Genomic DNA, 15,067 nt, shown 5'->3' on the forward strand with positions numbered 1-15,067 from the left:
GCGACATTTAATTATTTCACCTTACTCCTGTAGTACCAGTCTGAGAAATATGAAACCGTACCCTATCTTGTTGTCTTGAGGTTTGATTGTCTGAAACATCCAGTGATGTCTTAAAAATATCATCTTTTCATGGGTGAACTAAAAGACTGTGGCTGAATTTAACAAAATAGTAATGCTAAGGGAGTGGCAGTGTTGGGAGCAGTTTATTTACAGACGTGGAAGCAGGTTTTAAGATTTGCAACGGTGTGGTGCTTTATTGAAATGGCTGAAAGCCCAGCATTGTGGTCCTTTATAGAAGCTAATGCTTTCTTTTGTGGTTGTTTCTTTAAAAAAAGAGAACAGTTAATGCAATTAAGGTATAGGCTGGGACTTCTAGCATTCTTAGGCATATCTAGTGTTTACAAGTTCTGAACAGTTTTACATTTTGATTCTTTTTCTTGAAAATTTATACGCCCAAATCAAAGCTTTTTCTTTTGTGCATCACATCAGCTGTCCTGTTTGGCATCAGCTATATGGGGACTTAAATGCACTAAGACTTGTACTCTGCCATTCTTCAGGAAATGGGTCAGCAATCCATTAAGATTCCATTAGATAATCTAATTTCAAACTTAATCCCTAAATTAAACGTGCCATGTGCTGGAGGCTTGCTAGCATCAGGGCTGTAGATTTAGGCGAGTGGATCTCAGAGGTATAGGCAGAATGGAAGGGTTAGAAAGCCTCTCATGAGATGGATGGGGGGCTGGGGGAGTGGCATGGGGGTCCAGCTTTAGGTCTGAATTGATAAGGGAGCTGAAGCATGAGGAAAAGTTTGTTTTCTCTGTAGTAGCAGCCAGGTCTCAAGCTGTCTGGTATCCCAGGGAAACCAGACATGAGGTAATGCCAGACTGAACTTGAACTTTAAGGACTTAGAAACAGGGTAGACAATGGATGCCTACAGTGGGTAACGTCCAAATCCCAGACAGCATCGACTGGCGCATTTTTTAAATGAATCTTTTTAAGTAGTGTCTGGGTGTTGGGGGAGGTGCTGTGGAGGGAAATATGGTGCCATCCAGCCCAGCTTTCTCCGCAGTTTTTGGCCTTGCTGCCTCCCAAAGTGTGTGCACATTCCCACTGGAGGAGGGAAAGTTCTCAGTTGCACTGGTGGATTGCCTTTGCTTGGTTCTTCAGATAGGTATGGGGAAACCTAATCTCTCATTTCCTGCCACATGATTTCTGGTTTTCCAAAGTGTGAGCGAGAGAGAGCAAGAGATGGGAAGAGAGATGGGGAGAGGGAGACGTAGAAGGTTCCAATAGTGAAAAGAATTTAAGGGGAAGGGCACTGGGAATTAATTCCTGACCAAGAACTTTTTTGGCTTAATCCTTGGCATTTAACACTCATGGGACTGCAGTAAGCAACTCCTCCCATTCCACGTCTCTTTCCTTGTTTGGGTGTAATCAGGCAATCACCAAGGAACGTGGACTTAGGAATTCCGAATAAACTGCTCCTGAGGTGGTTGGGAGAAGGTCCTTAATATTACATTGAGACTGCTGTATATGTAGGTTATGATGGGAGAATGCAACGGCAAGGATTCCATAACTGAGTTTTTGTTTTGCTGGAAGATTCTTTTTACATTGCATGTTTACAAATATCAACATTTGCATGAAACATCTGGAAGGAAGTTTTAGAGCTGTCTTTACACTTAAGGGGATCCTCCCATTCCTTTAAAAGTTTGTGTTTATAGCACTTAACAGTATGAATTGCCATGCTGAGTCCTGACAGGTTTTCTACAACGTTTAACATTCTCCACCAAAAAGTATATAAGCACCCCGAAGCCAGTTTTTCTGTGATTCTGCACCTGCAAGGAGAAATAAAGAAAGAGTCATAAAGAAAGGTTTAGTTTCTCAGCCCTTGTCTTTGCTGCCTTCAGACAGACATCTTGTTGAGAAACAAAGGCTTGACTGTCTCTTCTGAACCCTGTTGACAGAACTCTGCGAGCAGCCCTGTACCATGCAAACAGAAAGGGGGATTGTCTTGATCAGGTACTAAGGGATTCTATGCACAAATACAGCGTTAAGACCGTACTGGGCCGCTCTCTGCAGTGTGTGTGCTATCCTTTACAAAGAGGGACATCATGTCATCCCATGCATGGGGACCTTTGTCTGCCTCTCAGTCTCCCCAACTGCAGAATAAGGGGGGAATCTTGGGAGACAGATGCAAATAGCTGGGGTTTAGACATGACTGAAAGATTCTCATGTAAACACAGATTACTGGTGAAAATGCAGAACTTTAAAGCTTCAGAGTGCTGTTTTTTTCCATGCATACTCTTTTACTTAATTAGGCTCTTATTAATCCAAGCACTAATTAAATCACAGTTGAACCGTTCTGGCAAAGGCACTGTTCTAAGTTGTTTTCTCTATAGCCTTATAGACAAGTCTTTGCCATATAGCTTTAAGTGCACAGTGGCCCTATTCAGGACAACAATCTCTGTTTGTTTAGCAACTGCCTCTGTTGCCTGAGAGAAGATTTTTGATAATTGCTTATGCTTTACAGCAAAGGCATTTTCAAATTAACAGTTTTTTCCTAGCTTATTGGCACAGCTGCTTTACTTGTGGCTTTAAGTTATGTAGCTTCATTGCAGGAAATATTTCTGTGTACTTTGTGTATTTCCACTATGAGCATTGGTGGTGTTATATTTCTACCAGAACCAAATGTGTTTATGGTAGTTTCAGTGACAATGGGTTGTGTGGGAGTGTGCAAACATCCCATATAGTATCACAAAATACAGTTCCGTAAGAAGATACCCTTTGTTTGAGGTCTGCATACTTTACAGTATTTTTGTTCGTTGTTCTTAGTTAATGACGCCGTAGTTGGAGCGGCTGACTTTGGCTCTGGAGGCTGCCGGTTCGATTCTCGCCTCCGGCTGTAGTGCCCTTGAGCAAGGTGCTTGTCCTGCAATTGCTCCAGTACCTTTGCCCAGTTGTGTGACTGTTGTGTAGCTGTGGCCCTGCGATGGACTGGTGTCCCATCCAGGGTGTGCCACCCCTTCAGCCATGCGCCCAGTGTCTCCAGGATAGGCTCCGGCTTGCTGCGACCCCCCTTGGGTCAAGTGGTTATTGAAATTGGTTGGTTGGTTCTTAATTATATGGTGAAATTTCACATGCAGTAGTTTGTGTTAAAACCACTATGTTGTTATTGGTGTGTCTGGTTGGGAGTACATCAGTCCTGCACAAGACCTCTCCATCCTCTTTCCTGGCCAACGTCAGATTGTTCCTCCCATTACTGTGTTAAAATTCTGTCTCACCTGTGTGCTTCTGGGTCATCCTGAAAAGTTCTTGCTTCAGTTCCAGTGTCTGTTTACGGGCACCGATGGCTTTAATTGATGTTAAAGTGTAAGACAGAAACTTTATAATGTAATAATTAGACATACAACAAATGATGGTGAAATGAAACGGTGTTGTTACTGAAAGAGACAGTGCATGCAGCATGTGGCCGGTCATACTGTTAGTTAAAGAGAGCGATAGGTGACCCACTGGCGAGCATATGTCGTAGATCTTAAAGGGGAGCAAAGCCATCTGGTTTAGGTGTGTGCTGGTGGTTAAACACAAGAAAAGCATACCCCTCACTGGAATTCCAAGGCCTGTGATTCAGAACGTTGTACGTTTTCGACACTTGGCAATTCCACATTTACAAACGAGGCAAGTTGTTTTCATTCTGCCTTTAGCTATTGTGCAGTGCTGTTACAGGAAGACCATGCTTGTGCAATGCATTAATGAGCATTTATGAATATTGCTCATACTGATGCAGACACAGGAACAGGAAGTGGTGTTTCTCATAAGCACCTTGATTGACTTTACTTTAATGTTCTGGTGTTGAAGTTCACTTTTAATGTCATTCCCCCTCGTTGGCCTTTCTTTCTCTCACTTTTTCTCAGTTCCTTCTTTGTTGTCTTTTGCAGTCCTGGTACCTGGGCGAGCTTAGTTCCATTCCAAGTGTCGAACGGGACACCGATCCTGCCAACAAATGTCCAGAACTACAGCATAAACATCATTGGTGAACCCTTCCTTCAAGCGGAAACCAGCAACTGAGGATCAGCCCGGAAGGAAGCCCCAAGCGGAGGACAGACCAGCATGCAACACTGAACAATCCCCATTGTCCTCTCGGAGGATGCTGGCTAGCAACGCTACAGGGTGGGTTCAAGCACTCTCATGATATATTACTGCTAAAGCCTAGCAGGCTTCATGTAAAAAAAAAAAAATCCCCCCAGTGAAAAACTGTGATGTATCAGACTTTAGATGCCTTAATATGTGCATGATATGCTAGTTTATGTTTGTATTTTTGGTATTATTTTTGGGAGCTCTAGTTTTACAAGCAGGTTTAAATAATTTGACTGTGCAAAGACTATCTTGCGAATGTCAAACTGCAGACTTTTTCTCAAGTGAAATCGGCTCTGATTTAAAGAGGCTCACAGGTAAAACCTTCCATTCCTTTTCCATAACAAGAAAATGAGGCTTTTGATTCTTCTGATCATTCACCACAACTCACTCGAATTTGTGTAATCTTAAAGATGTCATATAGATCTAGCATTGGGGTTTAGTTTAAGGTAAAGTTTGGCATATAAACTCAACAAACTAAAAAAGATTACATAAAAAAACCCTACGGCTGGACACCTTTTGGCGCAAAGCAAACAAATTTTTTTAAGAAAGATTCGCTGATGTGCAATTGAAGTTGTAATTGAAGGGAAGCTATTGAAGTCTGCTAGCCCTGAGACTCTAAACGAGGGTGATGGAAAGTTTTCTTGAAAACAGCAAAAAACTTTCAAACTAATTAAGGTTACATCATAAATTTTAAAGGGGAAAAACTGGGTAGTGAAAGCAAATGGTTGCTTCGTCTACTAAAGCACTCATATCTGGGTAGAGCTGAACATGAACGAAAAAGCACTTATATTCTAAGGGGAGAATGGATATATTTATTATGAGGAAACCACACAAATTGTGTATAAATAGCCTACAATGCCCTGTCCACAATATGAAAGTGTAATCATTTGGCTGTCAGCTTATAAAGCTATTGTTTACAGTACAATTTTTGAAAAAATTGGAATGCTAGATGATGAAGCTCAAAAAAGAAATTCTGAAAATGTGCACTCAACACAGATTAATAGAGTGCAGAGGAGTTGCATGGTGCTTTTTGAGAAACTCTACAGGTCCCTGTGTTTGGAGAAAACCAGCAGTAACACTACAGTTTGCATGGCAGATATTGCCTTTGTCTTTCCAATCCAGATACAGTCTCTTCAATAATCTTAATTTGCACGAAGATATATAGCCCACATTACGTGCCTTGCCTTTGAATATAGAAAAAAGCATCACTACAGTTTTTTTGCTGCATTTATTACCATTTTAAGAATTAACATTTTTAAGAAAAAAAAAAAAACATATTTTGTACTTTGGATGAATTTGTGACATTGTTGATTTTTAACAACATTTAATACTTTATCTCACATTTATAATGCATATCATGGCTGTGTATAGTTGCCATTTTAAAGTCTATAATCAACCAGCATTATTTTCAGTATTTGTTTTTCCTTTGGTGGTTTTTTTTCTTATAACCTTTTATCCATGTTCCAGTTTTTATTTTGGGGGGGCAGGAGGTTTCAAATTTCTAAGACTTATGCAATACCGAGTTTTGCCTATATAGGTAGTGCATTTAGATTTATGGATTATTATAAGCTAGTATGGAAATAGACAACATTGTACACATTTAATTGGTTGATGTTGGTGTTGTTGTTGTTGTTGTTGTTGTTGTTGTTGTTACTGTTGTTGTTGCTGTTATGGTGGTTGTTGTCCTTTTTTTTTAATTGACCAAAGTGGGGACTGCTTTCTATGCAGTGTATGACTAGGTCTTTTTAGTGTACTGACAGATGGAGAAGTATGTCATTTTATGTTTTTTTCGTTAAATTCTGGGGGGAGGGGAACTCTTTCCAATTTGAACAGCACGTCTGTGAAGAGGGAACCCTGGGGTCTGAAATAGCTGCAAAGTCACTGATCTGTCTACTGTGATGAACTCGGTCCCCTTTCAGCTTCTCACCAGGGTGCTTGCGAGGTTTCTGGAAGAAGGAGGGGCACGACTTGAGTATGACAATCATACACTTTGCAATTATGTAAAGCAAGAGTTGCAGTAAAATGCACGAAACAGCAGATTGATGATATGGACTGTTCTGAGACAGACAACTTGGTGTGTTCTCAGCAGTCGCTATATCTGTGTAATTGGATGTTCGTACTCATCGTCACTCTAAGGTGTATTCAGTTATCTCTTCATATTCATTTCACTGCTGTTATTCAGTAAGTTTTAAATATCAGCTAGTGTTCTAAGTTTTATGCAAACTACCTTTGTAAATGTATGCCTTAATAAACCAAGTGACTTTCTTAAAGTGCACTACAATCACATTGATCCAAATGGTCTAATAGGTAAACTTGACAACACTATACACTTACCCTAATATTGCACAGATAGATTTTAAATATAAATTCCAGGACAGCAAAAAAGGCAATTTGGCAAGTGTACAGATTTGTATGTCAGTTATTGTATTAAGGACCCCAGCACGCTGCCTTGAGGCCTAGAAGTTCCACTCCTGAGCATAACAGGTCAGAGTTTTAAAAAAGATTCATAGCCAGCAATCCTCCTCAATTTAAAAAAAAAAAAAAAAAAAACACACACAGACACACACACGGGCATTACAGACTTTAATTATCCTTTTTCAAAGTTTGGTCAATGTTCCCTTTAAAAAAGTCCACCGAACTACCTAATGTAAGTTAGCTGTCACTTCCCTTATCCTTGACACTATTTGCACTAGTCTCCAGTGCCGTGGGTATCTGGGAGACCTGCAAGTGAGCTCTCCCACCTGCTGCAACAGGTCAGTCATGTTTGCATGTGTGGAGGGGATCTAAAATAGGAATCTCAAGTCAAGCCTCGCCTCTCCTCTTTCAGTGACAACCTCATTCTGACCGAAAAAAGACGCCCTGTTTTATGTGCACTGTTTTCCCTTTGTTAATACGAGAAACACAAGTGCTTTGCAGCCCTTCAGTCTCCAGCGATGCCTCTAAAGTGCATTTTCCCCTAGTGTGAAAAGAATGTTTTCAAGCTTGTTTGTAGGGAAATCAGTGCAGTGAAGGAGAGACAAGTACAAACAGGCAGAAATCTTGCTGATGGTAGCACTACAATAGTACCCTTGGGGTTGTTATTTGACCTCATCCTCTCCAGTGAAAATGTGTTCATGTGACTTTGAAGCTGTGGAATGATGGAAAACTGAGGGTCTTTGTTTTGAAATGCCTGCCTTGTAGACAGCAGTTTGTACACTGTATAGTTTTTTAATTATTTTTTTAAACCCCTGTTTTTGTAAAGTTAAACTTTTAAAACATGATATGGAATATTTGCTATTTCCATTTAAAAAGTATGTAATGTTTTATGTTTTCCTTACTTTATTACTACAAAAAAAGCTGTCCAGTTCTGATCCCCGTGCTTTAAAAGCACAGGAGTTTTCCTTTACAGGATTATAAATGGTAAAAATTTATTTTATGAAGGTTTTTTGTTGTTGTACTGAGTATAATTTGCTTGGTTTTTTGGAAACATTTCATAAATGTTGGAAATAACACTGTCATTTTTTTTAGTATGGCCATAGAAAGTTTTGTAATTTAGGCTAAAATGTATTTAATGTGAGGTTCGCATTACAAGAGGTTCAATAGTATCTCTTTTGACCGAGATTACTTAATTTAGGTCACAACCACAATATGAGCACCATATTTCCAATGTAACCGAGATTGTGTCCCTCTGCCACGTTGTGCAAAAAATTTCTTAAGACAAAAAAATACAGCAGTGTCCCATTATACATATGTACAGTAAAATCAGCATTGTTAAATTAACTCTTAGAGAGTTTATATGTCTGATTTTACGTCTGAGTTGATTTAGAATTGCTGATTCTACTGTTTTTTTTTTTTCTTTTTTTTTTTAAAGAAGTGAGATTATGGAACCGTGTAAATGTTGCTGGCAGTTTGGCTCACCAACGAAGTTTACATACATTTTCTGTGGTACCTGATGGGAGAAATCAATAGAAATTGTGTAACTGAAGCAAATAAAAAGATAATAAGACCTAGCAGCTGAGATGAAGGAGGAATTGGAACAATTTACATTTGAATGTTACACCTCAAAGGGGGTGCGGTGGCGCAGTGGGTTGGACCGCAGTCCTGCTCTCCAGTGGGTCTAGGGTTCGAGTCCCGCTTGGGGTGCCTTGTGACGGACTGGCGTCCCGTCCTGGGTGTGTCCCCTCCCCCTCTGGCCTTACGCCCTGTGTTGCCGGGTAGGCTCCGGTTCCCCGTGACCCCGTATGGGACAAGCGGTTCTGAATATGTGTGTGTGTGTGTGTGTGTTACACCTCACTGACTTCCATGACATTCAGTTTGGCCAACAAGGAAAGCTTGTTGATCAGCTACCTTTACATTTGCACTTTCTGCTAGCTCCTGGTTGTTGACTAGCAATGGTGTGACTTCTGACACTTACAAGGAGTATATCGCAGAAACAGTGTTATAGAACGCCTTTGACATTACATTGAGTTCCTGAGACACGGTTCCTCCGTGATGTGGTATCTGCATACGCTGCTTATTACCCTAATCCTAACCGTAACCCTGAGCTCGCAATGTTACAGTGGGAAAGTATAATCAATCAGTACTTTTCTTTGCAATATTATCTATATTTTTAGTGTAGATTTTATTTTCCTTTTAAAGGGCTGATGTGTTTAAAACTAAGAAAATTACATACATGTATTAAAACTACTCAGCATTACATGGATCGGTTGCATCAGTGGAACTGGCCTGTTAGAGAATTTTTTTGAAGAGCCCAGCTCTTGGTGGTGAGGCAACTCCTAAACATCTGTCCTTTGATTTATTTGTATGCAAAGAAAGCCAGCGATGGCAACGCAACCCAGCACTTGTGCAATTCAAGAACATTTTACCGAATGTGTTTGAAAATAGCGCTACAGGGACTTCTAGAACAAGTTAGTGAACAGAACATGGACATTGAGAAGTATGTTGTATGTGCTTTGGTTTAGAGGGCACTTGTTATGGCATGAAATAACATCAGGTTGAGTAAACAGGAACATAACAAACCAGCATATGGAATGTTTACCAAAAAAGGAAGAAAAAACTTAATAATAGCAGTGCCTGTTCAAGCTTACAGTCTCAGTGGAGTTCAATTGTAAATAAAGTTCTTCATGGAAATGTCAGAAAATTTTGACAGAATGTGGGGTGATTCCTCAGTCTTTGTTATTTTTGTTAAATTTGGAAATTTGTCCTTAGGTGAGCTTCAGTTTGCTTTGTGCATTTTTTTTTTAGTCATCTGGGGTAGAGTGCCCATTCTCTTGATATAAAAGGTGTAGGACAATGTGTTCCTTTAGCTCGTCAGTGCTACGTTTAGTCCAACCGTAGGTGACAAGTTGTCAGTTAAAAAAAAAAATCTTGTTAGCGTCACTGCAGGGTTGATTCATGTAGGGTCTTGTGGCACTTTTACACCCTCTGCAATCACGTTACAAGACAACTGAGGTACTGCAAATTAAATGGAAATAAAACGAATACATAATAAATACAACAACGGCATCAACAACAGCACTCAAAAAAATATGCTCAAAAAAGTTATACTGTGTGTATGTCCACTTACTTGTGTTGATTCTGGGATATCATTTTTAGTCAAATTGTTACCAGGCTGTTCTTAACCTTTGCCTAGTCTAAATAACTCTATACAGTTAGTGCATGTTCTTCAAGAACCTGCATAAAAAAGTTTTCCCCACTGTCTATTTTGTCTTAACAGGATATTTTTTTAGGCTCTGCATTTGAGCCCAGTTCTATTTTATGCAGGGGCTAAAATTGCCACAAGATTAAAATCAGTGTAAATAAAGCTTGACTTTTTGTGATTGTTATGGTTATATCCAGCCTATACTGCTAGCAGCTGCTCATACTGCAGTCGATTACTGGAAGTGGATATATTTCCTATGCAAAACTGTTTAAACAATAAAATGAGCTATGCTAAAAATGCTGGATTTTATATCTCCATATTTTTTGGGTGTTGTATGTTCATCTCTGTAAAACTTCACCTCTTTCAATTCTAGAACATTTTTGTCCCTTATTTGTAACTACAGTGTTACATGTTGTACTTTGCATTATGCTCAATGGTCATCGCTGAAGATACGCCACAATTGGGTAAATACTGATTTACTTTGTGTTTTTACTCCTCTTATAATCTGGCATATTTTATCTGTTAGTTTACAGATAAAATATCATAGGTATTTTACAAAATCATAGGTATTTATGTTCTTTGATTTTGGGCCTTTGGAACTGCCAGTTTGCTGTAAAGAAGGTAGACATTATCCTGGCCTGTGCTTCCCACCTCTTGGTTGAGCCCTCACTGAAACATGGATCACTCCTGAAAATCCTGCCACAACTTCTTCTCCAGTTATTCCTTCTCCTACACCCAGCACTGCTTGGGTAGGGGTGGAGGCACAGGCTCACTTACCTCTCCCCAGTGGGAATATTCAATTCTCCCATTCCATTGTTTGAGATCCATGGTGTTACTCTGTTACTACCCAGGCTGCAGCTCTCTAGCTCTCTATGGTTGTACTCTGCCACCCTTCTGACCCCCCCACCACCCCACCGGTGATTTCTTGGATGACCTTGACATTTTGTTGACTTTCCTCCCCACTGACAATGCATTGGTGATTTTTCTGGATAACTTTGATCTCCCTTTGAGATTTAAGCAACCTGCCTTTTGTCACTTTTACCATCATTTGACCTCTCTATGCCCCAGTCCTCTACCTCTCACAAATTCTACCATCATCTTGATCTCATCTTTTCTAGGAATTTTGGCCTTCCTGTCCTCTTTGTTAACTTGACTCCATGTTTTTTAACATCAGTTCATCTCCTTCCACCATTCCATACCATACCTTGCTTCTTTGCTTTCTCCGTCAATTTGTAACATGACTTAATATCCCTCTCCTCTTCATTTAACTCTGTCCTCCAACTTCCAAACTAGCACATCTCATCTCTACCCCATCGTAATCAGATATGCTGCGCAGGCTAAGAGAACTAAACTCTCTGTTGAATGTTGAAGGAAAATGGTGTAAGGCCAAAAGTCTAACAGACTTAGTTTATAATGGGCTCCATACATCTTTTCACTGACAAGCAAAAACTACTTTCTTCTGTGATAAACTACAGTCCATAACTAACAAACCCCACCAACTTTCTACCACTTTTTCATCCTCTTTCCCTTCTTCCTCCGCTTCCTTACTCCACTGCATACAATTTTTTCCTAGTTCATTACAAATTTGTTCTGTAACAAAAAGTTAGCATCTACCTGCATTAATCATGCTAGGACCCACAGCAAAATCATGCTCTTTTTCATTCCCCATCAGAAAGTGAAATCTTCAACCTTCTGCTCTCATACTGATCTGCCACGTGAGCTCATGATCCCATCCCTTTCCTTTCTTACAGTCCATTTCTTCCAACTCATTTCATCCATCTTTAATTTCTCACTGTCATCGGGTTGCTTCCCATCTGCCTTTAAAACCTTTTCTTATCTCACGACTGTTAAAGAAAACTTCTCTCAAGCCAATATCTGAAATGACAGGCCAGTCTGTTCCTTTCTTCCCCCAAAACTCTTGAGCATCCAACCTACCATCAGTTATGAAGACCTAGCATTGTTGCAGAAGATATTTCCTGCGTGATGTTCTTGTCCTTTCAACAGAATGAATGAATTGGACAAAAGTCTGCATGTGCTCCCAGACACTTCAGATTGTTCGGAAAGAGCATTGAGAAGCCAGGCTCCACGACTGGTTAGAAAACAACACCTTGCCTGGCACACAAGAAGACTGAATTTGGCTAGAAAACAAAAGCAATATGGGCCTCTGCTGATATAAAATTACCAAATGTATAATAGTTATCATTACGCCATTTATCAAAATTGGCCATTTAAATAAACATCTGGCTTCAATAGCAGTACGGTTGAGGGTTTTGGCTGTTTTTGCGTTCTGCATATTTTCCTTTTTTTTTTTTTTTAATCAGAGCCAGCCATCATTGATTTGATTAAGTTAAATAGCCTGCAGCTCACCCTGTTATGGTTTGTGGGGGAGGAAATCACAGTAAAATCTGTAAATGTATTTTAGTTTGGAGCTGGAAGTAAAAACTTTTCCTCAGATTTCTCATGAAACATGTAAAGGTAGCAGTATTTCTGGCTGAACAGCAAACCAGGAAGGTAAGTTTCTCAGGCTGAATGCAATGTACAAAAAAGTGGATCTGATCTGCTGTCACCAAGCCCTTCGGGTGACACAGCCTGGCCCCTTGTATTTCTGTGAACTGGAGCCTCTCTCAGAGGTCCGAAGTACTAACCATGGTGTGCCATAGAAACTGAGTGGAACTCTTATCACTGCTGTTTAAAAAAATTATCAGCATTTACAATTGAAAGAGAAATACACCATGATAAATGCAAAATGAATACAAAATTAATATCACTGACAAGATTCAATTACCTTCAGGGGTGAAAAAATAGGAATTTCAAAATTTGATATTGTGCATGATTGTTCCACTTTCCCAGGTACTACTTGAAGAAAAAAAAAACCTTGGTTGTCGAAGTACCATTATCTGCAGTTCAGGCTCTGTAAGCTGTGGAATACTTGCCACAACACTTATTAACCAGATGCAAACTACAAAGAAGACGATGCCAAGAAGTACAAAAATGATTATTCTGGTTTAGTCAGCCAGCCAGATGACGGTTGGAAAACCTGGGACTGAAGATACATGGAAACAATTCTGACATTGTCTTAATGTGGATGGTAAAGCCTCAGCCTTTGTGAATGAGGGGAAAAAGTGCAAAATCTCAGGCCAAGGAGGCGGGATGAGGAAGGGGCTGTTTGAGGGGAGGCACTTGTCCGGGGGTACGGGGGGTGGGAGTGAACAGGCAACATGCTGGGCCTCAATGAGCATTTCTAACATGCCAGATTAGCCAGCTCACACAGGTTCCCATGAAGCTCCTTGCCGGCCCTGCCTATTTGCATACCATTCAGACAAAGGGGACGCTCAAGTGACCTGCCACTGGTTGACACACAGCCTTTCATTCACTTACTTCAAGAAGGATCGCATTTACACAAGTCACTGACTTTTCAAGCACACTTTTCCCTAGAATGTGTGGAACAAGCTGCAGGAGGAGCTGGAAAGGAAATCTTATTCCACGTGAAATCTTACTTTACAGTTTGTTTTCTAAGGTGCGTTTTTGCAACATTTGTAGTATTACCACAATAGTTTTTGGTAGATCTGTCAGCTTTGGTATTAAAATTGAAACTACAAATGTTTTTCAAATCCGTATTAACCTATTTAACAGTCCATGCGACATTTCAGTTTGGACTCTGCATGGTGAACATAGGTGTCATGAAAAGGATGCCGAACAAAAAGGTTTTTTTGTTCTTTCCTCAGCAGTTATGTTGACACATACTCATGTTCATTTTTAAAACATTTCTGCCACAAATCCTTGTGTTTCTGTCATGCAGCCAAATTTCTATAAATACATTCATTTGTGACAGCTTGCTTTATGATACATAAGTTTCTCAGCTGAGGCAAAGGAATGCAAGTTATAATGAAAAGAAAAGATGCCTTTTAAAATTTACTAACATATTTGTTTGGCACTCTTATGTATTTTATACATAGACATTTAAACACTGAAAGAAATTTATTGAAAAAATCTTTAAAAAATCATATTTTAGAAGCAAAAACATGAATTCATCACACATCTTGGGTCAAACAGAGCATGCACAGAAGTTAAAATAAGCATATTTGGTATCTGTGATACTTTCAAACAAATACCTTGTTGAGGGAAAATATTTCAGGTATGCCTGGGTTGCTTAACCCATCAACACAGCTTGTCAGATGAAACAGACAACTTGTAACCCAACTGTCAAACATGTACAAATCTCTTTGTTGCTCCCAAGACTGTTTTTACTTCTGAGAAGCCTACAAGGAGACTCTGCAACTCATGAAGCACCAAAACCAATCACTGATGATTTGTAGGATTGTTATGAGATAGAAACGTATGAAGAATGTCTTTGTCAAAAAAAAAAAATCATGTGAAGTCAGATGTTTGGAAAATTCTTGAACTTCTGTTTCCCTCTTCACAATCCCCCAGTTTAGTTCAGACTTTCCTGATCCACAGAGCTCAACTAAAGCTTATCTGGAATCAGAAGTCATCTCCAGTGTCCTTCCCCAATTCACCATTCATCCTATCCTCTTGGTCATTCACTTTGTAAATGTCATAGAGCCACATAAAGTAGTTTTCAAGTCCTCTTCCTGGCAAATCCCAGTGTATTTTTATTTGAACTGCCCTTTTGGTTAACTGGACTATTCATTGAATGAAAGGCATTCAAATGTTATAGTAGAAGAGCTATCTGAGGAGTCACTATCATTCACATTTGTAAACTATGATAAATATAACGTGACTTCAGGTGTTCACAGTGCATACATGCTACAACATTCTTATGCTCTGATCACTTAAATAGCTTAAACATTCCATTAAGTTTCTTTTATTTCACGACTTTTGAAACTGGGGAAGCATTGTATTAATATGAAGGCGCCTCTAAGTCTTGAACTGACATATTCAAGAAAAGTGAGTTGAACTGCATGATTCATTAAGGAATATCACCCAGTGCAGCCTGGCCCCTCCTATGGATGGTACCACTACTATAGTCAGCCAAGCTGTACTCTTGCACTCTTGGCAAATGTATTGCATTCTGGTTATAGAGCTGAATGATTTTCTACTCACAGCACCCCATTGTCCCTTCATCATCTCCTATCTTCTGGTCAAAGACGGACCAGTTGAGATGGCAGGTCCAAGATTTCCAGTGAATTGTAATCCAAAATGGAAGTTCAAAGGTCACAGGTTCAATTCCCATCTTTGGCTGTAGTACTGTTGCGCAAGGTACGTACCCTAAAATTGCTTTCGTAAAATCACCTAGTTGTATAAATGATTGTAAGTACCTTAACATTGTAAGTCAGCTTGGAAAAAAGCATC

General features: G+C 39.7%; 1 protein-coding gene and 1 long non-coding RNA gene across 10 annotated transcripts in view; one reads left to right on the forward strand and one right to left on the reverse strand.

Moving 5' to 3' along the window:
- The window catches only part of LOC108927827 (nuclear factor 1 B-type-like), an 89,923-nt gene extending 82,583 nt beyond the window's left edge, over positions 1-7,340 (forward strand). For all 9 annotated transcript variants that reach the window (XM_018741389.2, XM_029258869.1, XM_018741391.2 and 6 more), the window contains one exon: positions 3,936-7,340. In XM_018741389.2, coding sequence (XP_018596905.2) covers positions 3,936-4,065 — 130 coding nt within the window. In that variant the 3' untranslated portion in view covers positions 4,066-7,340. The remainder of the gene's footprint in view (positions 1-3,935) is intronic.
- A 616-nt stretch (positions 7,341-7,956) lies between these two features.
- LOC108927825 (uncharacterized) lies at positions 7,957-10,039 on the reverse strand. The gene is made up of 2 exons (XR_001965625.1): positions 8,403-10,039; positions 7,957-8,173 (listed from the first exon to the last, which is right to left on the reverse strand). It is a non-coding gene; the product is annotated as an uncharacterized LOC108927825 (long non-coding RNA).
- Between the last annotated feature and the right edge of the window lie 5,028 nt (positions 10,040-15,067).

The sequence above is a fragment of the Scleropages formosus genome, chromosome 16, assembly GCF_900964775.1.
Source record: "Scleropages formosus chromosome 16, fSclFor1.1, whole genome shotgun sequence".
NCBI lineage: Eukaryota > Metazoa > Chordata > Actinopteri > Osteoglossiformes > Osteoglossidae > Scleropages > Scleropages formosus.